At 50.2% G+C, this 24,818-nt stretch overlaps 2 protein-coding genes across 8 annotated transcripts; one reads left to right on the top strand and one right to left on the bottom strand.

Moving 5' to 3' along the window:
- Positions 1–2,470: 2,470 nt before the first annotated feature.
- RMND5B (required for meiotic nuclear division 5 homolog B) lies at positions 2,471–19,427 on the top strand. 7 transcript variants are annotated; one of them, XM_082623878.1, is made up of 15 exons: positions 2,471–2,582; positions 2,729–2,836; positions 3,275–3,377; positions 3,464–3,529; positions 3,672–3,927; positions 4,087–4,208; positions 8,582–8,744; positions 11,752–11,897; positions 12,026–12,166; positions 14,591–14,691; positions 14,874–15,040; positions 16,233–16,398; positions 17,599–17,701; positions 17,793–17,947; positions 18,034–19,427. In XM_082623878.1, exons 7-15 carry the CDS (start codon positions 8,606–8,608, stop codon positions 18,095–18,097), a joined length of 1,182 nt encoding a protein of 393 aa, XP_082480004.1. In that variant the 5' UTR covers positions 2,471–2,582; positions 2,729–2,836; positions 3,275–3,377; positions 3,464–3,529; positions 3,672–3,927; positions 4,087–4,208; positions 8,582–8,605; the 3' UTR covers positions 18,098–19,427. The 7 variants fall into 7 exon arrangements, with proteins under 7 accessions (XP_082480004.1, XP_082480003.1, XP_082480002.1 ...); XM_082623877.1 differs by lacking the exon at positions 2,729–2,836 and having other exon boundaries at positions 2,471–2,728; XM_082623876.1 differs by having other exon boundaries at positions 2,471–2,836.
- Positions 19,428–19,509: 82 nt separating this feature from the next.
- Positions 19,510–23,700, bottom strand: NHP2 (NHP2 ribonucleoprotein). The gene is made up of 4 exons (XM_082623882.1): positions 23,427–23,700; positions 23,142–23,211; positions 20,538–20,643; positions 19,510–19,875 (listed from the first exon to the last, which is right to left on the bottom strand). The coding sequence occupies exons 1-4, from the start codon at positions 23,584–23,586 to the stop codon at positions 19,750–19,752; spliced, it is 462 nt and encodes a 153-aa protein (XP_082480008.1). The 5' UTR covers positions 23,587–23,700; the 3' UTR covers positions 19,510–19,749.
- Between the last annotated feature and the right edge of the window lie 1,118 nt (positions 23,701–24,818).

Raw genomic sequence — 24,818 nt, 5'->3', positions numbered from 1 at the left:
CTTTAGCCCTCTGTATTGGATTCAGGAAAGAAAAAGAATGTGCTGTTTCTTGAAACAAAAACAAAAGTGGAATAGGTCATGAGAGGTGAAGTTTGAGTGCCATGGAGTTCAGAGGAGAGCTGGCTCACTTATCACTCCACGTCATAGGGGGGCAGGGGGACGGATGTTGACCAAACTTTGGTCAGCCACTTCTGAGCTTTCTTTTTGACCGTGCCTTCCTGGGTCCTTCCTTGTGCAGTCCAGTTCTAGCGAGAATCCTGCTAAGTTAGGTTGGACAGAGTTCTCCCATCCTCCATATTTGATCACCTTCCATATCCAATCTGGTTCCTCAGCCTCCACCATCTCCCAGGTTATGTCTGGTCACTCTGGCCTGCCTTCATTGAGAATCCTCTGAAGTTGTTTAGCCAGTTCACCCTGCACCTTGAGGTTTCCTCTTAGTAATTTTCCATCTGCTGACCTCCACCCTGCTCCTTGGCTACGAATTCAACATTTCCTGGTTATATTTGGAGTTGAGGCCACTCTCTGGCCCCTACCACAAAACCCCATTCCAGTAGCCCCCCTTGAATAAAGTCTTCCTTACCATTCCTTAACACGTGTCATGAGTAGTTTTTTTCTTTAACAGGTAATCTTCTCAGAGGAGGGGAAGTTGGGGGGTATTTCCTCTGGAGTAGGGTGAGAGGAAGGCATTCCAGGATGGGCCTGGATTTGGTCACGGGGAAGCGTGGGGCAGGTCTATGGGAGGGTCTTGTCTGGAAAGGGGTGAAAGGAGGCAAGCTGGACAGCCTGGCAAGCTGGCACAGAAGGACTTCACCTCCTGTGACTGTGGGTGGGTCCCTCAGGCAGCCAAGGGGAAGGGCCAGAACCAGGACCGGCTTTGTGTGTGTGTGACCTGTGTAGTCACCAAGGGCCCCACACTCAGAAGGGCCTTGGACTTGGTGCAATGCTCTGCTGTCATCATCCGGAAGTTAATGATGTTTGAACAAGGGGCCTCGCATTTTCATTTTGCTCTGGGGCCTGCAAATGACATAGCTGCTCCTGGCCTGAACCAAAGCTTTGCAAGCAGTGGCAGGAGTAGGGAGAAACAGGAGACTGATTGGGAGCCACCTGGAGGGTGGAAGGAAGAGCAGGGCCTGAGTGGGCAACTTGAACTGATGTTGAGCCCTGGTGCTCCCAGGTTCTGCAGAAGGCAGGTGGTGGCTGCACTACCCACCGTTGCCCTCCATCCCCCCAGCTATCGGGGGGGTTCATCTTTTCCTAGCCTGGCCTTCCTGGACACACTCTGGGAGGTAAGGAAGGCTGTTTTTCAGGAGAGCACTCCAGGGCTTGTCCTCTCTATCAAGAACCTTCCTTCCTTCCTTCCTTCTTTGTTATCTAGTATGCTCTTTGTGTACTGGCCTCCCTGCCGCCTGCCATGTTTAAGGTATAATTTACATACAGGAAAATTCACTGCTTTGATAGTACAGAGGATTGTACAACCAGCCCTACAGAATAGCCAAGATACAGAATCGTTCCATCATCCCCCCCAAATCCCCGTGTACCTCTGTAGTCATCCATTCTACCCCACCCTCAGGCAACCAGTGATCTGCTTTCTCAATAACCTTGTGTTTGTTTTTCTTTTTTGCCCTTTTTGTGAGCAGTGTTTAATCCCACCACATATTAGAACATATTACAAAGTAGTGAGTAAAACAATGACATTCGTATAAAAATAAAACTATACCTCAGTGGGAAGAATGAAGAGCAAGAAATAGATTTCATTTTGTAGAAAAATCTTTTTTTTTTTTTTTTTTTTTTTTTTGCGGTACGCGGGCCTCTCACTGCCGTGGCCTCTCCCGTTGCAGAGCACAGGCTCCGGATGCGCAGGCTCAGCAGCCATGGCTCACGGGCCTAGCCGCTCCGTGGCATGTGGGATCTTCCCGGACCGGGGCACGAACCCGTGTCCCCTGCATCGGCAGGTGGACTCCCAACCACTGCACCACCAGGGAAGCCCGAAAAATCTTAATATTATGGTAACGGGCTTCCAAACGAGAGGGTAAGGATGATTATTTTTTAAGCAGTTCTGGGATAACTGGACAAAAATATGGGAAAAAATAAGTCATATTTTGCACCACCCCCTGCAAAATAAAATGGACATGCATTGGGAATTAAAATTTAAAAGTCAAATCCTAGGAAACTAGCGAAAGATAAAAAGACTGTTACTGAGTTAGTGGAGAAGAGTCAAGTTTTTCTGCTTTGAAGCAGCCGCCCTCCAACAAAATAAAACAAAACAAAACCACACAATCCCAACAAGGAAAGATTGACAAAATCAGCCATGTAAGAAAACGTGGTGCAACCTGAAAAGTAACGAAACCATGATGTAAGAAGAGCCACATACTGGGGAAAACAATGACAGACAGAGGTGAAGGAGCCTGACGTATGAGCTGGGCATTCTAAGTTCTGGCAGAAGCTAGGATTTGCTCACACCCAGTGTAGCTGAGAGGCAGGCTTCCCCAGAGGAAGTGGGGAAGCCTGGGGCGTTCGCGAAACCCTGTGAGGTCCTGCTGGCTTGGACGCAGCCTCAGCCTCGGACTGTGGCCCCAGGCAAGGTTCACTGGTTCACTCAACCCTCCCACCCCCACAACTCCCGCCTGGGCCAGGACCACCCAGGCTCACGGCGCAGGGACAGGCTTCTTCGCCCCCGCGGGCTGCTGGACGGGCTGTGGACCGCCCTCTTCCTTGCGTGTTTCATCAGGTTTGAAACCGGGGTTTCCCCATTCATAAACGGAGGATATCGGCTACTTCAGACTATTTCTGCGCAGCTACTGTGTTCCAAGCACCTAGTGTTGGGGCTACAGCAGCGGTGGGTACAAACTCCTGGCCCCAATGGAGCTTTTATCCTAAAAGGTGGGGGGAGGGGGGGAGGTTAGGGGCAGGAAGACAGAATAAACAAATAAACGCTCAAGGTAATTTAAAGTCAAATATTATAAGGAAAACAGGGCTGGATTGTGCAAGGGTGTTTTGTGGGGGTGGGGAGGAGGTATGGAGGGTTGGAGGGTAAGATGCCCTGGAATGAGACTGTCCCTAAAGGGAAGCTAAAGTCAGGGAAAAAGAGACCGAGTCTTTTTTCTTGGGCTGTTTCTAGTCCAAGTCCCTGAAGCCTGAGGAGGGGGCGGGAGGCTTCTCTGCCCTTTCCCTGCAGAGCAAGGGGGCCTTGGAGGGTCGTGAACTCAGCCCTGGCCTGGGCTTGGGGTCACCATCTCCTCTCACCTCCTTCCTAACTCTTAACCTTCCTCCTTAGGGCGGTTGTGCAACCCCTGTCTCCCCTCCATTCTGAAAGGAGAGCGACCAATTTAGGGCAGCAGAGCAGGGCTGAGTCCCTCGCAGCAGAATTTAATTGTCCAGTGTGTTAAGTACGGGCTTAGGGGAGCAGCAGGGCTGGAGTAGAAAAAAAGGGGACTTCTCTTTTAAACATCATTTGATGTTTCAGAAAGAGCATCAAGGAGCCACCGCGGGAAAGCCTAACTGTTGGACCTTACATGCATTGTGTTGTTCGGTATTGTCTTTACTTTGAATGAGGGTGGGAGGGCGCGGACCGGGGGAGGCACAGTTATTTCTGGTCTAGGGCTTCTGAACGCGGAGCCGCCGCGCGCACCCCTGCTGGCCAGCGAGTGGGTCGCTCCGATTCCTTCCATCAGACGTGCAGAGTCGGGGTCGGGCCGGCGGCCTCGGGCTCCCAGGGGAGCCCCGGCGCAGCCCCCCGACGGTCCGAGGTGCGGTTTCCAGCTGCCGCCCTGACCCTGCGGGCGACTCCACTCGTGCGCGGGAGGGGGAGGCTCGGCCACCCCTCCGCGGAGTCGCGAGTGGGCGAATCCGGAGCCTCGGAGCAACTGTCGCAGGTTCCGGTTCCGTTGACAGCGGCGCCGGAAACCAGGGCCCGGGCTGCGGGACCAGGTGAGAGCCGGCTGGCTTCCTTGCCGGGAGGTGCGGTCGAAGGGCGGAGCGCGGTGGGCGGCTGCTCGGCTACGCAGGCTCCCATGCCCCGGGTCTTCTGTAAAGCCTCGGGACTAAGCCCCCCTCACCAGTCCGCCCTTGGGTTTGTTTTCTCCTCAGACGTCGGCCAGGGCCGGGAGTTGGACCCCTGCATTCTCAGAGACCCTTCGGGGAGCCGCCCCTACCTGGGGAGTAGCTCGAACTCACACGTCCCATCCAATTGCGACCCTGCCGAGCCGGAGGTAACCCGTTGCGTGACGTGGGAGCCAGGCAGGGCATTCGACTAAGGTCTTTTGAAGGATGAGTAGGAGTTTGCCAGTAATTTGCTTGCTAATGCAGGTGAAACTCCCAGCAGGGGCTGTAGTCCAAGAAGACTGGTGGGCTTTTTCCTCCTTCCAGGTTTGGTTAATGACGGAAGAAAGATTTGAAACTTGAAATAAAGATGTGCAGTGAAGAAAAGGAACAGGGTGATATGATAGACTCATAGGTACGGGGCGGGGCAGAGGGGGCAGCATTAGACACTGTGGCCTAGGAGAGCATCTCTGAAGAAATGCGTTTGAAACCCTAATAAGGACCCAGTCATAGGGAGATCTGAAAGAGTGTTCCAGGCAGAGGGAAAAAGCCCTGAGGTAGTAATAAAATGATGTTCAAGAAATAGAAAGAAAACTAGTGTGGTTGGAATATGGCCATTGAGGAAGAGAGTGGTAGGAGATGAAGTTGGAGAGGTGGTTGGGAGTTGACTCACCTAGAGCCTTGTAGACCCATCTCCCATACTTACTCTGAGTATGTGGAAATCTATTGGGTTTTAAGCAGAGGAGTGGTGTGTAAGGTGAAGACTGGATAGAGATGGGGGGGTGAAAAAATTAAGTGTTGGGTCGGTGGAGGCTGTCCAGTTCTGTGTCAGGCAAAGGGGACCTTTCTGTGATCTGTGCAAACTTCCCTTCTTCTCCCTAGGCCCCAGAAGGGGCCCTCTTGTGTTAGGATGCTGAAGACTGGGGAAAAAACCCCTATGCATGCCTTGGTGGGGATTTCAGTATTTCACTCACGTCTCTCCCTGCCCAACCATGACAAGTTTGAGCTCAGGGCCCCCTAGTTTGGAAATGGATGTACCGCCTGTGGACCAGGCCCTGGGCTGGGCACTGACGGGACAGAGGATGAGATTGGACTCCAGCCCTGAGCAGCTCAGTCTAGTGCGGGGAGACAGACGTGTGAATAGGCAGTTTACTGTGCTGCAGTGCTGAGAACTCAGATGTGTGTGGTATCGGCGCCCTTGACAGAGGTTTGGTTTGTAAAGCAGAGGAGGAGGCAGGGAGATTTCATTGAGAGCTTCATGGGCTTCATGATTAAACAGCATCTTGTGTCCTCCGTGCAGAGAAGCATGGAGAGCACTCTAGACACAGGAATAGCTTGTGCAAAGGAAGTGAATGTACAATTGCAAAGGGCATGTTATGTCAAACCATGGCAGTGATGCGTAAGGGGGTGACAGGATCTGATGTGTTGTATTGGGGTGATCACCCTGGTAGATAATTTCTGTCCATGTGAGACCTTGGGGAGGAGGGCTTAGGATAATGGAAATGAAATTCCCTGGATTAATCCTGAAGACAAACTCACACTCATCCATCCTTGTGCCTGGGGAAGATGACCGGCTGTGATTAAGGGAGAGTGGCTAACCCTGGACAGGCTGAATTGGCCTCTTGGGCTTTTTGGATGGAATACCTGCAAGCAGTTCTGTTTTCCCATCTCGTTTATTTTATAAAAAAAAAATTTTATTGAGATAATCACATTTAGCAGTTCATTGTACATTTAACTGGCCCACACAGGCCCTTTTTCTCCTTTGCATTTATTTACATATCCCCTTTTATCCCCATTCTCCCCATTCCCTCCCCGCACCACCCAACTGCAGCAAACCACTCTGATGTGTTTGGTACATATCCTTTTATTTGCGTGTGTCCTTGGTTGTAGGCATATATTTTTTAAAAACATAAGTGGTATTCTGCCTGGACTTCATTTTGTTTCTTTTTCCCTTCAGTACCATGTTTTGGGATCTTACTGATGTTGCCGTGGGTATATCCGGAACATGGTTTCTCAGTGCTACCCAGGTTTCCATAGATGCATCTCCCACATTTTACTTGACTTATCACTTCCCGTAGGCTCCTGGGTTGTCTCAAACTCCCTGCCACAACACAGCACTGGGATGAAAATTCTTGTACCCATCTCCTCCCTCAGCTTTTTAATACAATTGCAAGATGCTGACTTGGGCGTCCCTTTGATAATCCTGGTATTCGTTGATGTCTGACAGGGCCATACTGTTTGACCTTGGTGAGGTTGTAACCTTTCTTGAGCTGTGTGTATTTTCAGTAGATGGTGATTCTGGTTCCCACTCTTGGCAAACATTCTTTAGTACTGCCATCTTTCCTAGTTGATCATCTCACAGGCTCTGTGGTTACTTTCCTGTTTCTTGTCATCATTAATCATTGCTGTACCCTCATTCCAACCACAAATATTGGCTGCTTTCCTTTCCTGGTGAGATGGTGGCCTGTTAAGCTGGTCCAGAGAGGACTGTGCTTCAGAGAAGGGCTCTGGAGCCTGGAGCCAGACTTCCCAGCTTCGGTTCCAGGTCCTGTACTTCCCAGCTACGTAACCTTAAGCAATTTATTTAATCTGAGTTTCATTTTCTCATCTGTAAAGTAGGTCTAATAATTGTACCTACCTCATAGTGCTTTTGTAAGAATTAAGCGAATTAGTTAATGCATGCCAAGTCATTAGAACAGCGCCTGTCACATAATAAGCCCCTATGAAATAGTAACTATTCATAGCAATAATTATTATTATATTATTTCCAACAGGTGTCCCTGTTATATTTTGCCTGTAATGGTTCATATTCCAGTTATAGGGTATTTCCTCAGGGGGCATGAAGAGGGGGGCATGTCTTCTAGACACCATGATTAACAAATTGTACTGTGATAGTGTCAACCACCTCAAGGCCCTGGGTACCATTTCTCCATTACTCATCCCCTGTCTGATAAGGACATGGTGGCTACAGGTTGGGCCAAGATGATGGGGCCAGGGCTAACAGTACTGGTGGGAATGGGAAGAGAGTCTGGTGAGACTGGGAGAATCCCGATGGTCACTTTGGACACAGAATTCTCTTTGTGATGTTACTCTGTACCCTTCTTTGAGAGAATGAACAACTGGCTAGATGTGAACGTTTGAGAGGTGCGTTTGACAGAGCCCTCTCACTTCACATCCCATAGATGGAAAGATGGGGAGCGAAATCAACTCTATCACCAACATTTTAAGGATCGTCCATGTGTTCAGTGTCAAAGGCTGCTCTGAAATGGAGGGGAGCAGTGGCCCAGTGTTGAAGGGACTTAGGAGTGGGACCTTAGTGGTAGGAAAGGTGGGACAAGAAAAGTCAACTTTCTTCAATGGTACCATGAGGAGGAAGAGTTTTACAACGAGATGTTCTAGTCTAGTGGGGGAGGCAAGCCCTCAAACAGATCGTTACCCAGTGATCAAAACTGAAATAGAAGGGTGCCAAGTGAGAGTGGAGGGAGCCAGGTGAGAGCAGGCTAGGGACAGCTGCAGAAGGAGATGACCTCTGAGCTGCCTTGGAAAGGATGGGCCAGCTTCTCAAGTAGTCGAGGAAGTGAGCGGTGATGGAGAGCATACCAAGGCACGGAGCTGTGAGGGAACAAGGGAATATGAGCTGCCTGTCTGTGGGCAAGCGGCAGGGAGGCTGAGGTAGGAGTGGTGGGCAAGGCCTCTCAGGCCGTTGTGGTCAGCATTTGTTCCATAGGCTGTGCTTTCAAGCATCAGCCATTCAAGGACTGCCTTCATGGCTTCTATCACTATAGTACATGGAAAACCAAGTCCACTAAGTGAAGAGGTGACCATAATGAATATATGAAAATACATGAAACGTTAGAATATGCGATGTACGTATGGATTTCTACTTAGATAGCAAGATAGTATTGCCTGCTGAGAGCTCTGCAAGGCCTGCTCTCTTTTCCGATTAAAAAAGAGATGAGCGGGCTTCCCTGGTGGCGCAGTGGTTGAGAGTCCTCCTACCGATGCAGGGGACATGGGTTCGTGCCCCGGTCCGGGAAGATCCCACATGCCGCGGAGCGGCTGGGCCCGTGAGCCATGGCCGCTGAGCCTGCGCGTCCGGAGCCTGTGCTCCGCAACGGGAGAGGCCACAACAGCTAGAGGCCCGCGTACCGCAAAAAAAAAAAAAAAAAAAAAAAGAGATGAGAGGAATTTCCTGGTGGTCCAGTGGTTAAGACTCCGCGATTCCACTGCAGGGGTCAACGGGTTCGATCCCTGGTCGGGGAACTAAGATCCCCGCATGCTGCGGCGCAGCCAAAAAAAATTAAAAAAATAAAAAAGAGATGAACAAGGATTCTAATGAAAAGAGTTGAAAACAGTAATTTTCTCACCATGATTCAGAAGACCCGTCCTCACGCCTACCTGCACCTCCAGTGGGCACTCTGGCTGGGGGTGATGGAAGCTGTGTACAGATATGTTAAGCTGGGAATATCTAAGCATTGATATATGATATGGGAATGGTGAGGTGGGATCTGGGAGCCCTCCTCACTGTGCCCCTCTGGCCCAGGTGGGGCCTGACACAGTGGCTGCCATGGAGCAGTGTGCGAGTGTGGAGAGAGAGGTGGACAAGGTCCTGCAGAAGTTCCTGACCTACGGGCAGCACTGTGAGCAGAGCCTGGAGGAGCTGCTGCACTACGTGGGCCAGCTGCGGGCCGAGCTGGCCGGCGCAGGTGGGTGTCCCCCCACTAGAGCCCCACACCTGCCTCCCTTGGGGCCTAGGAGACCCTAAGGCAGCTTGATAATAGGGTTCTGGAAGGACGATGGTTAGGGCATTGATACATGGATCGCTAGGCCTCTTCGAAGGGGAATAATGGAAGTCTCTGAGCTATTTCAAAAAGCCCAACAGAAATTATTAATTTACCTGAGATTATTTTCATTTACGTTTTGTTTTCAATTTGCTTTTCTATTTTGAATCTTTAAGACACTTTAAGATAATTCCAAGTTTACAGAAAAGTCCTAAGAACACTATAAAGAGCTCATATATACCTTTCACCAAGATTCACCAACTGCTGGTATGTTGCCATATTTGCTTTATCAGTTTTCTTGCATATTCTTACTTTTAAAACCATTAGAAAGTAAGCTGCAGATAGCATACACCTAAGCCTTTGGTGTGTATGTCCTAAGATCAAGGGCATTCTCTTATGTAAGTACAGTATGATTATTCAAATCAAGAAGTTAGACATTAATATTATGACCTAATGAATATAGCTCATATTTCAATTTGCCACTATCCAATAATTTTCATAAAACATTTTAATTTTATTTTCCAGTCCAGGATCCGATCCAAGATCAAGCATTGCACTTAGTTTCTTGTGTCTAATCTTTAGTTTTTAAAATCTGGGACATTTCCTCCACCTGCCTTTGCCTTTCATGACATTGACATTTTAGAAACATTAAAGCCAGTGATTTTGAAAACGTCTCTCGATTTGGATTTGTTTGCTGTTTCCTCATTATTTTTTTGCATTTTGGGCAAGAGTACTTCAGAACTGACGTGTTTCTCAGTGCATCACATCAGGAGGTACAAGGTATCAGCTTGTTCCATTATGGGTGACGTTAACTTTGATCAAGATCTTTGGTTAAGATGGTGTCTGCCAGGTTCCTCCACCCTAAGGTTAATATTTCTTTCTTTAGAGTTAATCAATAAGTGATTTGTGCGGAGGTACTTTGAGACTATATAAATTTCCTGTGCTTTATCAGACTCTGCCCACTGGTTTCAGCATTCATTGATGATTCTTGCGTGAACCAATCATTACAAAGTTAGTTGCAAGATGGGTGATTTTTCCCGGTCTATCATTCCCTATACACTTATTAGTTGGCATTTAACTATAAGAAAGGCTTTCCCTTCCTTCTTCCTTCCTCCCTCCCTTCCTCCCTTCCTTCCTTCCTTCCAAGTTCATACTCATAAATTCATATATTATTCAATGGGTTATAATCCATTACTGTTATTATTTATTTTGATGATCAAATTGTCTTAGATTTGACCAGAGGTAACCCCTAGTTCCTATGTCCTTTTTTTTTTTGATTGAGCTATAATTCACATTAAAATTCACCCTTTTAAAGTATACACTTTAGTGGGTTTTTAGTATATTTCCAGAATTGTACAGTCTTTACCACTATCTAATTACAGCACATTTTCACCTCTCTAAAAAGAATCCCCCACCCATTAATAATCACTCCATTTCTCCTTCTCCCTCAGCCCCTGGCAACCACTAATCTACTTTCTCTCTATGGACTTACCTATTCTGGACAGTTCATATAAATGGAATCATATAATATGTGGCCTTTTATATTCTTTCACTTAGCTTGTTTTCAAGGTTCATCCCTATGTACCATGTACTTCATTCTTTTTTTATGTGCTGGGTCATATGGTAACTCTCTGTTCAACTTTTTGAAGAAAATGTTGGCACACTGTTTTGTGTGCACACTGTTTGGCACACTGTTTTCCAAAGTAGCTGCAACATTTTATATTCCCACCAGCAACGTATGAGGGTTCCAATTTCCCCACATCCTCACCAACACTTATTATCACCTGTCTTTTTGGTTATAGACATCCTAGTAGGAGTAGGCCCAGCCACCACCTCCTGTTTGTATTTGTCAGGACTCATTCAGTTACAGGTGACAGAAACCTAGTTCAGACTAGCTTAAACAAACAAAGGGGGTATGGTTGCTGGATTTATAGATTCAGGTAACTGAAAGGTCCAGCCCAGTTGGATCTAAGTGCTCATGTGATACCTTCAATCTACACTGGCTTCATTCTCAGAGCAGTGCTCCCCTGAGGTGGCCATGGTGCTCCAGCAACTCCAGTTCACTTTTGTTTGTTTAGCAACCTGGCAGAATGCTTCTCTCTTCCAGGGCTTCTGGTCTCGGAGCTTGAGACACTCCCTGGCCCTCCTGGGTCACGTTCCCTTCCCTGGGTCGTGTTTTCTTCCCTAAGAACCGAGGTGCTGCCATCTAAAGAAGGGGCGTAGATGCTGGGCTGGAGGAAGGGACCCGTGCCCTGTCTGCCCTTCTCTATTCCAAGCCCCACGTGCTCTTGGTAGTTCGTGTGGCTCATCCAGCCATGGGGGGTGGAAACCACTGTAAACCTGGCATCCTGAGCCAGAAATGTCCTTGTGCTTCCCTGGAGGACCCTGGCCTGCCTGGTGTCCTCTGGGTTAGTTAGAGGCATTAACATGGGGACAATACTTTATGGTTCAAAGCCTTCCCACAGGGTATCTCCCTCAAGATAATAAGGAGCCATCTGGTGTGGTGGTGAGGAGCCTGGGCTTCAGATCACTGCTGTGACATCTGGCAAGTTAACTGCCTCGGCTTCCTCAGCTGTAGTACAAGATACTAACAGTGCCCACTGCATAGAATGGTGGTGAGGATTAAATGAGCTAAAACCAAGCACTTGCCCACAGTAAGTGCCAAATCATCTTCATTTCACAGCAACCTACAAGGCCAGTGCTATCACCCCCATTTTGCAGATGAGGAAATGAAGACTCTGAGAGATGAACCGGCTTGTCCCACTTGACCAGTTGCAAGTCATGTAGTTAAAAAGTGGCAGGACCTGTAGTAGAAGCTTTCACTTTGGAGTTCAGGGCTGCTTCCCGGCCTCCACGCTGGCATTTAGAATAAGGAGGCAGGGACAAGGTCTGCTCCTCTGTGTCCTGACTCATTGCCAGTGTTTCTCTGCAGCCCTCCAGGGGACCCCTCTCTCAGCCACCCTCTCCCTGGTGATGTCTCAGTGCTGCCGGAAGATAAAAGACACCGTGCAGAAACTGGCTTCAGACCACAAGGACATTCACAGCAGTGTCTCCCGAGTGGGCAAAGCCATTGACAGGGTGAGCATGTGGGTGGCCCCGGAGGGGGGGCAGGAACACCTGCTGCTAGTGTGTAGCAGGGCTTCTCAGGAAGCCAGTGTGAGAAGTGAGACCCTGAGTCACAGGGCCCTGTCTCTCATCCTCGTCAGAACTTTGACTCTGAGATTTGCGGTGTAGTCTCCGACGCAGTGTGGGACTCTCGGGAGAAGCAGCAGCAGATCCTGCAGATGGCCATCTTGGAGCACCTGTACCAGCAGGGCATGCTCAGTGTTGCTGAGGAGCTGTGCCAGGTAACGAGCCCGCTGGGAAGGCACTGGTACCTGCCTGTTCTGCTTTCTACTTGGTAGTTTTCTTTATATTAGGACCCCGTTATTATTTTTTTCTTGTATCCAGACAGGTCAGTTTATTTACATGACTCAAATATGTATGTCATCAGCTCTGATTGTCTGATAGGGATACCTGTTGCCAGAGACCTGTTTCCAGTGCACAGTTGGCCTGCCAGGGCATCCTCCCCTCTGGACTGCACATGGGAAGTCCAACATTTCCTCCGAGATCGCCCCTTAACTTTGCTTCCATTGTAGACCAGCTCCTTTCTGTTGATGCATTCTTTCCTTAAATGGGTTAATAGCTATTTAAAAAATTGTATTTAATTTATTAAAACAAACCAAAAACAGTTCACCCATTTCTCCCACACCCTACCCTGCACCTCTGGTAACCACCAATCTGTTCTCTGTATTTATGAGCTTGGTTTTCTTAAAAAAAACTTTTTTAGATTCCACATATGAGTTCATATGGTATTCGTCTTTCTCTGTCTGACATATTTCATTTAGCATAATGGTCCATCCATGTTATCACAAATGACAGGATTTTCCTACTTTTTTAATGGCTGAATAATATTTCATTTTACACACACACACACACCATCTTCTTTATCCATTCATCCATTGATGGACACTTAGGTTGTTTCCTTATCTTGGCTATTGTAAATAATGCTGCGATGAATATGGGAGTGCAGATATCTTTTCAAGTTAGTGTTTTCATTTTCTTTGGATAAGTACCCAGAAGTGGAATTGCTGGATCATATGGTAGCTCTAGTTTTAATCTTTTGAGGAACTTCCATACTGTTATCCATAGTGGCTGCACCAATCTACATTCCCACCAAAGGTGCACGAGGGTTCCTTTTTCTCCACATCCTTGCCAACACTTATTATTTCTTATCTTTTTGATAATAACCATTCTAACAAGTGCAAGGTGATGGCTCACTGTGGTATTGATTTGCATCGCCCTGCCCTGATGATTGAAGTAGAGAATCTTTTCATGTGCCTGTTGGCCATTTTGATGTCTCCTTTGGAAAAATGTCTATTCAGATCTTCTTTCCATTTTTTAAGTTTTTTTTTTTTTTGCTATTGAGTTATATGAGTTTTTATATATTTTGGATATTAGCCCCTTATCAGATACTCGATTTGCAAATATTTTCTCCCGTTTGGTAGGTTGCCTTTTCATTTTGTTGATGGTTTCCTTTGCTGTGCAGAAGCTTTTAATTTAGTTTGATGTAGTCCTGCTTTTTATTTTTTGCTTTTGCTGCTTCTTTAAATAAATTTTAGAAATCAGTGCCCCTGATACAAAAAGAGAGTAGCTATAAAAATATATACAATGGGGGCTTCCCTGGTGGCGCAGTGGTTAAGAATCCACCTGCCAATGCAGGGGACACGGGTTCAAGCCCTGGTCCGGGAAGATCCCACATGTCACGGAGCAACTAAGCCCGTGCGCCACAACTACTGAGCCTGTGCTCTAGAGTCCGCGAGGCACAACTACTGAGCCCACATACCACAACTACTGAAGCCCGCGCACCTAGAGCCTGTGCTCCACAACAAGAGAAGCTGCAATGAGAAACCCGTGCACCACAACCAAGAGTAGCCCCTGCTCGCCTCAAGTAGAGAAAAGCCTGTGCACAACAACAAAGACCCAACGCAGCCACAAATAAAATAAATAAAATAAAATTTAAAATATAAAAAATATATATATACAATGAAAAGTGAAGTTATTAATTTCTAGGTAGAGTTGTTTGCCAGCCAGAGGTCTGAGTGCCTGGTAATCCCTTTCTTAAAAAGGAAAATTGGGCTTCCCTGGTGGCGCAGTGGTTGAGAGTCCGCCTGCCGATGCAGGGGACACGGGTTCGTGCCCTGGTCCGGGAAGATCGCACATGCCGCGGAGTGGCTGGGCCCGTGAGCCAGGGCCGCTGAGCCTGCGCGTCCGGAGCCTGTGCTCCGCAACGGGAGAGGCCACAACAGTGAGAGGCCCGCGTACCGCAAAAAAAAAAAAAAAAAAAGAAGATTAGTAAAATGACGAAGTAGCACTTGTTAGATGTTAAAGACACACTAGAAGTGAAAGTAAAGGATACTTTCCCTTAATGTAATTAGGGAAATTGAAAAGGAATAATTTTCTCTCCATGCTGCTCAGTGTGGGTCTCCAGTACCCCAGCAGGTGGGGTGGGGTTTGCAGTCTGCTCTCTGGGAGGCCAGCATGTAGCACTCAGCCTCCCAGAACTGAACTGGGAATAAGAGGGGTCCAGGTGGCTGGCAAGAGACCATGGCTCCTCATGTAAAACCTGGCCCTCTCTAGCTTGTCTTTGGTGGATGAGGTTTTATTAGGTGTAGAGCAGAGAATTTTGGAAACCCTGTCCTCCAGTGGTCAATTGTTCTCTCTCCCTCTAGGAATCAACACTGAATGTGGATTTGGATTTCAAGCAGCCTTTCCTGGAGTTGAATCGAATCCTGGAAGCTCTGCATGAACAAGACCTGGGGCCAGCATTGGAGTACGTTGGCCCTTGGGTGGGCCCGCGGGGGACAGGGCTTGTCTGTGCTCTTCGCCTCACTCAGCGTACTTGACACGTCTCCAGGTCTGTCTCACGGGCCTCACATAGGCTCTTGGAGGCTCTGCCAGGGCCCCTTCTCTCGCCCCACCAGCTCCACACTCAGCTGGCCCCTTTCTTCCCAGATGGGCCGTCTCCCACAGGCAGCGCCTGCTCGAGCTCAACAGCTCCCTGGAGTTCAAGCTGCACCGACTGCACTTCATCCGCCTCCTGGCAGGTGGCCCTGAGAAGCAGCTGGAGGCCCTCAGCTACGCCCGGCACTTCCAGCCCTTTGCTCGGCTTCACCAGCGGGGTACGTGCCCTGAGTGCCAGGGTGGGCACTGCTGGGCTCTGGCGGACATCAGCACGTCTGGGATTGCCCGTCCCTGCCCCACGTGGGGCTGCGTGTTACTGGAACCCCTCCCCCACTGTCGCCCAGGTGAACTCCACACTCAAGGCCCTTCCTCACGGCCTCTGCCATACCCTCCTAGCTGCGTCTCACACCACCTCTGGTCCCCAGCCACGTGCCACACCCCGACCCAGAGCTCACCGGGCCTGCCCACGCCACGCGTGCCCTCATGCTGCTCTAGCCTCACAGTAGGAATTCCAAACCTCAGTTGTTTGAGCTTCACCTTCCAGATGTTCACAATTAGGAACCACCCGACTACTAGTCACTTTTTTCTTTAGCTCCACTCACATTTATTACTTCACATTTTATTTAGAGATAAACAACATGAAAACCCAGCAAAGTTATGAAATCTTAGCTAGATACCGCCGCCTCCTGAAAGCTTTTTTTTTTTTTTTCTTTTTGCGGTATGCGGGCCTCTCACTGTTGTGGCCTCTCCCGTTGCGGAGCACAGGCTCCGGATGCGCAGGCCCAGCGGCCATGGCTCGCGGGCCCAGCCGCTCCGCGGCATATGGGATCCTCCCAGACCGGGGCACGAACCCGTGTCCCCTGCATCGGCAGGCGGACTCTCAACCACTGCGCCACCAGGGAGGCCCCCTGAAAGCTTTTTAAAGAGGGAGATTAGGGAATTCCCTTGGAGTCCAGTGGTTAGGACTTCACACTTTCATCGCATGGGGCATGGGTTTGATCCCTGGTCAGGGAACTAAGATCCCTCATGCCGCAAGGCGTGGCCAAAAAAAAAAAAAAGGCTGGCGGGGGTTGTGGGGGGATTAGCTAGTGTTGGAGAATAGAGACATGAGTGCTGGCCTGAGCTCGCTCCTTGATGCAGCTGAAAGGATGGGAAGGAAACTGAAACCCTTCCCTACCTCATGCTGTGGGGTCATGATTGCCACAGAAGCAGGCCTGAGACCCCACTTCCTCACTGGATTTTGGGGAAAACTGGTTTTGCCAGAGGGCATTTTAACCCCCATTTGGTCAGGTCTCAGGCGTGGGAGCCATGGGGCTCATACTGCCTCTGCAGCCCTGCCACAGCAGGGCTGGACGTGGAGACCTGGGAAAAGGCTGCCTCCTTGTACCCTGAGTCCCCCTTGCTTTGTAGAGATCCAGGTGATGATGGGCAGCCTGGTATACCTGCGGCTGGGCTTGGAGAAGTCCCCCTACTGCCACCTCCTGGACAACAGCCATTGGGCCGAGATCTGTGAGACCTTTACGCGCGATGCTTGTTCCCTGTTGGGCCTTTCTGTGGAGTCACCCCTCAGCGTCAGGTACAGCCAGCCCTGTGGGGGCAGCACAAGTGGGAGGGTTGAGGGAAACCCAATTTGCCAGGGCCCTGCCACGTCCAGGGATGGTGCTTGGTGCCTTCACAGACCTAAACTGGCTGTCTTAGTCATTCTTCCAGATAGGAATTACCTTTCTTTCTACAGTTAGAGGAACAGATTTAGAAAGAGTTGTGGCCTGGGATCACCACAAGGTCAATGGCAGGGTCAAGGTTCCCATTTTGTAAGGTCTCTCGAGTGAGGTCTGTGTCTCCTGCACTTCACCCCTGGATTATCACAGGACCCTCTGACAGCCTGGCCTTCTTGCCACCTCATCCCTCAAACACGACTTCCCTTCAGGGAGACTTGAGTGGCTGAGTCACACATGCTGAGAGCTTTCACTCAGAAGACTCCTTTATAGTTAATATTCTTCTCATGGCTTCACAACACACCAAGGAGTTAGAGGTACTGTTATCCTCATTTTACATGAGAAAACAGGCTCCTAGGGCCTCACAGGGAATAAAGGTCACCTGGACCTGACCCCGCCACATACCGCACCACAGTGGTGTATTTTATTTAGGCTGGCTGTGGAATCTCACGCCTTGCCCCATTGTGATAGGCCCCGCCCTCCAATTCATTACCACAGACTCTGGTTATAGAACAGTCTCTCCCAGTGGGAACACCGGTGCCTTAGGACGGTTCTGTTGTGCACAACTGCCCTGCGTGTTGTAGGCGTTTGGTACCCAAGGCTCCAGCCAGTCGGCTCCCCACCCCCTGCCCAATCCTTGTGAGAACTGAATCTGCTTTTTCCCATATCTAAGTGCCCTGGTTGATTGCAGTTACAGAGGTGCACTGTGACAACGGAATGGGGTAGACAGGCAGGATGGGGCCCTTCCAAACATCACTGTCCCTGTCACACCAAGGACTTACCAGTGCTTGGGATGAACAGATTATCTGTCCCCTGGATGTTCCTTTTGTGTTTATTATAGGTTCTCAAATTTGGGGGTGCATTAGAATGACTCTTTAGAGTTGGACGCATGACTACATACGTGGCTTTATGCGTGACCTGAGAGATTTTTAAGGACCGGTTTGGTCAAGTGCCACTTTGAAACCTTGTCCCAAGTCACGTTCCAACAATGTGCTGGCCTGTCTGCCTGCCTGCTGGGTTCTCGGTCAGGCTCTCTCCAGCCCCTGCTCTTTGTTCTGCAGCTTTGCCTCTGGCTGTGTGGCGCTGCCAGTACTGATGAACATTAAAGCTGTGATCGAGCAGAGGCAGTGCACTGGGGTCTGGAGTCACAAGGATGAGTTACCGGTGAGGCCTGGCAGGGGGAGGTACAGCAGGAGGCGCTGGGGAGGACAGCCGCCATGGGAAGTGGGACTCACCCCTCTGCTGGCCTCCCCAGATTGAGATCGAACTGGGTATGAAGTGCTGGTACCACTCAGTGTTCGCGTGCCCCATCCTCCGCCAGCAGACGTCGGATTCCAACCCTCCCATCAAGCTCATTTGTGGCCACGTCATCTCCCGAGATGCGCTCAACAAGCTCATTAACGGAGGAAAGTAAGTTCCATGTTCTCTGCTCCACCTTGGCTTGATCCTTCTGCTGGCTGCCCCCTGAGACGTTCTTGGTTCTCCTCCCTTTGTAGGCTGAAGTGTCCCTACTGTCCCATGGAGCAGAACCCAGCAGATGGGAAACGCATCATATTCTGATTCCTGCCTGGGAGGAACTTTGCTGAAAGAGGTTTTTCACCCGTGAGCCTTGGTCTGCCTCCGTGGGGGTGGTTGGCTTCTGTGGACTGTGGTTCATTTCAGAGCAACTGGCTGAGCAGTGCCACCACAGGCAGGGGCTGGAGTGGCCCTGTGGCAGAGGCCAAGGAGGGAGATGAAGCAGCCTATATCCGGCAGCTGGCTCCTTGGCTCTAAGGGCAGGGAGGCTCTGGCCTCTGTACTCCTGCTCGGTCTCCCCTTCATTATATTTGCTGTTGATTTAGTAGCAACTGACAGAGAAGCAAAGGACTTGGCAGGCACAGCAGATGTCTTCCATCCTGCCCTCAGCCGGGTCTCTTACTGCCACACCAAGGCTTGTGTCCACTCCTCCCGCTGTACAGCCTCATAACTGTATGCATCCATTTCCCACTGTAAATAGTCTGGGATAGAACTGAATGCCGTTGTTTTATAACTCTGAGCAAATATATTCACAGGCCTTCTCCTTACTTTGCCCACCTTTAGCTTCACTGGCAAAGAATTACCATGTGCCCACTGCGCACAGGTACTGGGCATGGCCTAACCATTGCTGCTGGTTGGGAGCGTGGCAGCCACAGAGCCCAGTCGAAAGAACCCAACCTGCATCTGATTGGGAGAAAAAGCTAGGAGATGGCAGACCCTGGGCAAGGTGCTTTTACATGTACACATATAAAATCGTATTACCTCCTTATTAGAAATGAGTGTGAAGGGATGTAGGAAGATGAAATGACTTGCCCAAAAAGGCTCACAGCTTATCAAGAAGAGAGCTTGGAGTTTAAACCAGATCCAACCCTCAAGCCCAAGGTCCTTCCAGTTTATTCCTTTATTCCGGGGTGCCTGAAGCTTGGCTGCTGTGTGTACTGAGTCCTGTGCTGGGCCTTTGAAAACAGGAAGGCACCATAAGTCTAAAATGTTTGAAGGGATTAGGTTATGGGGCCATTATGCCAAGCAGGAGAGATGGCCTGGGGTTCTGCAATTAACTTCATATACTTATTGAAAATTTACTGTGTGGGTGGGTACATTGCTTCTGTCAGCTTCCCAGTGGCATTTAAGGCTCTTGGGGAAAAAAAAAAAAGAGGAATGGGGGCGTCCCCGACATAGGAGCTACAGGCTTAGATGAAGTGGGGCCTGGGCTCAGCTAGCTCGCCCTGCAGCTCCCAGCTACTCTGGAAGCGGAAGTGGAAAGCTCAGGGTGGGCAGTAGGGTCTGTTCTCAGCTTGAGTCTAGCATTGGCTCTGGTGGCCAAGCATTAGCACTGAACATTCTTGAAGTCCTCGGGTCCTCTGAGGAGAAAGGCTGCTTCCGCTCTTTCCCCCCCACCAACTCCTCAGCCCCACCAGGAGCTGCTGCTTAAAAAAAACACCCACAGACTCAGCACATTTCAGTTTTAGCATTTACTTCTCCCACGTCATCTTCATTGAAGCTCAACAGAAAATAGCACTGATGGAGAAGATGCCGGCTTTGCTGCCGTGAAGTAGCTGTTGGAGCCACCTGGGAAGAACATGTGCCTCAGGGTACCACAGAGATGCTGTGAATGGGGGCAGCAGGAGGGCAGCCAGCTGGTGCGCCGCCAATCCAACAGCTTCTGGAGCAGGTGCCCAGGTTGCTGCCTAAGTCCTTCACATGGGCGGGGGCAGGGCCTGTACCTCCTCCAGGCACTCGTCATAGGCCTCCTGGTATTCCTCATGGGGCTTGACCATTATCACACAGGTGGGGCGCTTAGAGCCGGCGGCTGCACCCAGGTCCTGCAGAGAAGGAAATAGAAGCGCTGTTTGGAAAGAAGGCCGCACAACCTGTACACCAGGGAGTCACAAACTGGTGATCCACAAGCCTAATCCAGCCCACAGACCAGTGCTAGTGTCAATGTGAAGACATGCGCTAGTCAGTCAATGTCAACATTTTGCCACCATTTAAACTCAGCAAACTTTCGAGTTGTGGTCCAGCAACACTGGGCCTACAGTTCCACATGGCAACTGTGAAAGGGCTCCAGCCCAGCAGGGGCCGTCCCCTTGGGCAGTGCCTATGCTTTCCAGGTCCCTGCCATCCCCCACTCCCTGGACCCCAGACCTGGCCTCTGCTGTGTAAGGGTAAGGACAGCTTCAGGTCCCTAGAACATCCCCTCTGAAACTGCACCCACCTAATAGGACTTACATATCCAAGTTCACCTTCTGTTTCACTCCCATAGTCCGTGGAGAAGGGGATTCCCATTTTACAAGAAAGACATGGAAGTGCAGAGAGGTAACTTATCTGCAGTCCCTCGTCTAGGAAGCCGCGGAGCCAAGAATCCATCCCGGTCTGTCTGAACTCCAAAGCTCACGCTCCTTCCCACTATGGCCTGCTGCCCAATACCTGATCCCAGACACCCTCCCTCCTGTGCTGACCAAGATCGGGCACACGTGCTCCTTACCGTCTTAGAGGGGATATAGACGTACGGCAAATTCCGGTCTTCACACATAACTGGGAGATGGCAGTATACCTCAATGGGTAATGTGTCTCCTGCCAAAACCATGATCCTGAAATAAGAGAAACCACTGTCATTTCCAGCTTGCTTGTTCCCTCTTTCAGTCGTAAGTGTTGCCTCTGAGCTGGGCCTTGGGGGTACAGAGATGGGTAAGCTGCCCCGTGACCTCAAAGAGTCCAGTTATTAATGTGTGTCTCCCAACCTTTAGAAATTCATGCAGGTTTGTTTGGTGAGTGCATTCCTCTGGGGAGGTAATCTCTATTGCGTGGCAACAAGTAAATGCCACCAAGTGTGACAAAGCATATCGTGCTGGGACAGATGAGGTATGAGAGAGATGCCAAGGAGTAAGAGCTCACCCCTCCTTGGAAGATCAAAAAATGAATCAGGAAGTGACACTTGAGAGGAAAGCTGAATGATGAACATGTCAGGCAGCCCGTGGAGGGGCTGGAGGCAGGGAAAGCATTTAAGGTCGAGAGAATCAGAAGGATACCAGGTACACAGGGGCTGGCTATTGCTGGGGAGCCAGGGATGGCTTTGGAGTCCAGGATGGGGATGGGGCAGACAAGACGACTAGAAAAACTAGTCACATTTAAGGGCCTTGAGTGCTTCCAGGATCATTCCCAAGAGTGACAGGGAACCAATGAAAGCTTGCCAGAGAATCTCCAGCTAGGGCTCTTAGCTGGCAAAGTGTTGGGGTTCTGGGACAAGGGCCTCAGCAGCCCTGATGACACAGAGGGAAGAGTCTGTTCCCTAGGGGAGTGAGAGGAAAACAAGAAAGAGCTCTTGGTTCAAAGCACTGCATCCACACTCCTAGTTTTCCGTTTGCCTCAAATACTCTCCTCCTCTGCAGGCCCCTCTTCCTTTGAGTAGCCTTTATTTTATTTTATTGGCTGTGCTGCACGGCTTGCGGGATCTTAGTTCCCCAACCAGGGATCGAACCCTGGGCCCCCTGCAGTGGAAGCACGGAGTCCTAACTGCTGGACTGCCAGGGAATTCCTCAGTCGCCTTTAAATGCTGGTGTTCTCACAGCCTGGTCCTTGGCTGCCCTGTCAGTACTTTCTCCCCAGGTGACCCCACCAAGGCTTCAAGCGCCAACTATGTGTTGACAACTCCCAAATCTATGCTCTCCAGCCTGACCCTCTCCCAAACTGCAAAGCCTTATAGCCACTTGCCTGTTTGACATTTCTGCTAGGGAGAGGGTTCATATGTCTAAAAGGCACCTCGGGCTTCCCTGGTGGCGCAGTGGTTGAGAGTCCGCCTGCCGATGCAGGGGACACGGGTTCGTGCCCCGGTCCGGGAGGATCCCACGTACCGCAGAGCGGCTGGGCCCGTGAGCCATGGCTGCTGAGCCTGCGCGTCCGGAGCCTGTGCTCCGCAACGGGAGAGGCCACAACAGTGAGAGGCCCACGTACCGCAAAAAAATAAAAAATAAAAAAAAAAATAAAAGGCACCTCAAAAACTTGTCTAAAACCAAACTCATGATCTTCCCATACAAACCCGGCTCCCTCCACTATTCACTATTTCAGTGAGTGTGCCCCCTGGAACCCACACCTCTTCACTCCATAGCGGAAAGTCCTCTCATCCATCCACTTTAATTCTTTCCATCTCGCCACCACTAACCCAATCAAAAATTGCCCCCGCCTCTTCTATGCCACAGTAGCCTCCTATCTCAATTTCCCCATCTATTCTTCCACCTCTGATCCTTTCCAAAGTTGCCAGAAAAATCTTAAGGTGTAAACATAATTATGTCACTCCCTGGCTTACCTCAGTGGCCTCCAAAGCCCTGAGTACAAAAACTAAACTTACCATGGCTTACGAAAACCCCATGCGAAGGTAGCACTTCTGCCCACTACTACCCTCTCCTGCCCTGAAATCCACTTTCTTCTGGCAGAATGCCTCCCCTCCCCACCAGCCCACAAACTAATTCCTATATCTTCAGACCTCAGCTACCCCACCTAGGTCAGACTCCATAGAGCATCAAATCCCCCCAGCATTATTTACCTCTGGAGCACCTACAATGTACCAGACACTTCTGAAAGTAAAGCAGTGAGAGGCTTTTTCCTGTTCTCAAAGAGCTTACTTTCTGGCCCTAGTGGGAGATACAGGGAATAAAAATGCAAGTAGGTTTCAGGTTCTGAAAAACGCCAGAAAGAAAAGATGTAGGATAATGAAGTCAATCTCACTGCACCCTGTACTTTTCCTTCATGGTTACCTATGACACTTATAATTTTGTGTGTATTTGATTACTGTCGTTGTCTCGCCATAGTATAGTGCCTGAAAGAGTAGGCAGTCAGTAAATAGTCGCTGAATGAATGAAGCTGGGATCTACCCTAAGTGAGCAGGCTTATGCGATTCGCTTCCCCTGGAATTCACTTTCCCCATGGTGTCCCTTTGCGCTCGTGTAAGTGATGTATCAGCATCTGTACGGAAGGGAATTTACCTTCTGCACATGAGGGGGAGTCATAGCTCTTTTACCGACTACCTACTAAGTAGCAGGGATAACTTCGTCATCGTTTAGAAATGCAAAATCCGGCGGGAGGGGGTTCTTACCCTTTCTCGCCTTTGTTGATAAATTTCTGAACTTCCTTCACCCCGCGCCGAATCTGCTTCTGCTTCACGGCTGCAACGACAGAAGAATCAGTCGAGGGGACCTCCGCCCGCCACCCGCGTCCTGTCCCGGCTCACCCCGGCGTCCACCCGCACATTTTTTTTGGTTGTTTTTTTGGCGACGCCACGCGGCCTGCGTAACTTCCCCACCTAGGGGTCGAACCCATGTGCCCCCTCCAGTGGAAGCGCAGTCTTAACCATTGGATCACCAGGAAAGTCCCGCCGCACCTTTCTTGATGCATTTGTAGAGCTTCCGCGTGAGGCGGCGAGAAGCCAGAGGCTGCGCGATGGGGTTCAGATTCACCAGCAGCTCATGGTAAGTGCGCTCTCCGCAGCACGCGTCCGCCTGAGCCTCCGGTCCGTCTGGATCTGCCTTTATTTTGGTCATGGCAGCGAACGCGGCAACCGATCGCCCCAGGTGCTAATCCACGCGGCGGGCGCTTCAGGAATCACTTCCGGATCATGCCGCTCTGCGGGAAGCAGGCCGTACACCATAACCAATTAGGAACTCAGGTCTCCGACTCTGACCAATCCTTGACGCTCAGCTCCTTAAATATACAGTGCGGAGGGGCGGGGTCTCGGCCGTAGGGGCGGGGTCACTCCCATAACTGGGGCGGGGCGGGGCGGGGCGGATTAGGGCCGGAGTCGGAGGGTTCAGGAGGCGAGGGCCGGAGCCCTGAGGGATTCGGGCCCTGGAGGAGGTGAGGAGGCACTGCGACCCAGACTTGCGCTCTTCTGAGAGTTCGGCGTCACAGAATAGGCGGCGAGAGGAAGAGGAGGAGGAGGAGGCTGTACCTGTAGGGTCGTGACCACATCTAAGGCGACAGGATCCTTGCCTAAAGCTCGGGGTCTGCGACCGGACTGGAAGAATGGGAAGTCTGCTTGGTGTGATTCCAAACCTCCTTAGAATCTGATCCCTTAAGCAGTGCCTAGACCGGTCAGGTCCTGGGTCCTGAACTGGTCCTGGCTGGTGTACCCTAGGTGCCAAGGTTAAGGTAAAGCCTCACACTGCTAACGATTCCTTCGTTCCAGCACGATTTTTCACACTCTGCTTTCTCTTTCCTGGCAAGGGATGGACCCACTCACTCACTGATTGTCTCGGTCTAGACCGCTGTTCCCCAGAGAGCCGGTGGCTCGTTCCCACCCTTACCCGCGGGAATCTGCTCAGATGTTTACCACAGGAGAGGTTCTCCTGACCAAAGTATCTAAAATTGCAGTTCCCGCCGACCTCCCAACGGCATCCCCTAACCCTCTGTTTTCCTTGTAGTTCCTACCGCCGCTGGCATCACGCCCACGCAAGGCATGGCGAGGCAGCTGGCGGGAGCTGAGAGGGAAGACAGCATGAACACTGGGGTTGAGACTTCGGGGTGTGGTGGGGGAGAGCTCTGAGTAGGCGCCCCGTTTGCAGTTAACTCTAGAGGATTAATGGACTGTAATGCTGGGGTGGCGAGCAGGCCTGGACTGGGGTGGTTCTTGTACCTCTGACTTACTTCATGTACCCTGTCTTGGAACACTGGGTGAATATTAATTAGATGGTTACAAATTAGTTGCCTTTGATTATAGGATTGACAAAGGCAACTAATTTGTAAATTAGTCCCGTCATTTTTGTGGTGGCCAAAC

The sequence above is a fragment of the Mesoplodon mirus genome (genome assembly GCF_964341445.2).
Source record: "Mesoplodon mirus genome assembly, chromosome: 5".
Lineage (NCBI taxonomy): Eukaryota > Metazoa > Chordata > Mammalia > Artiodactyla > Ziphiidae > Mesoplodon > Mesoplodon mirus.
This window is presented reverse-complemented; position numbering and strand designations above follow the sequence as displayed.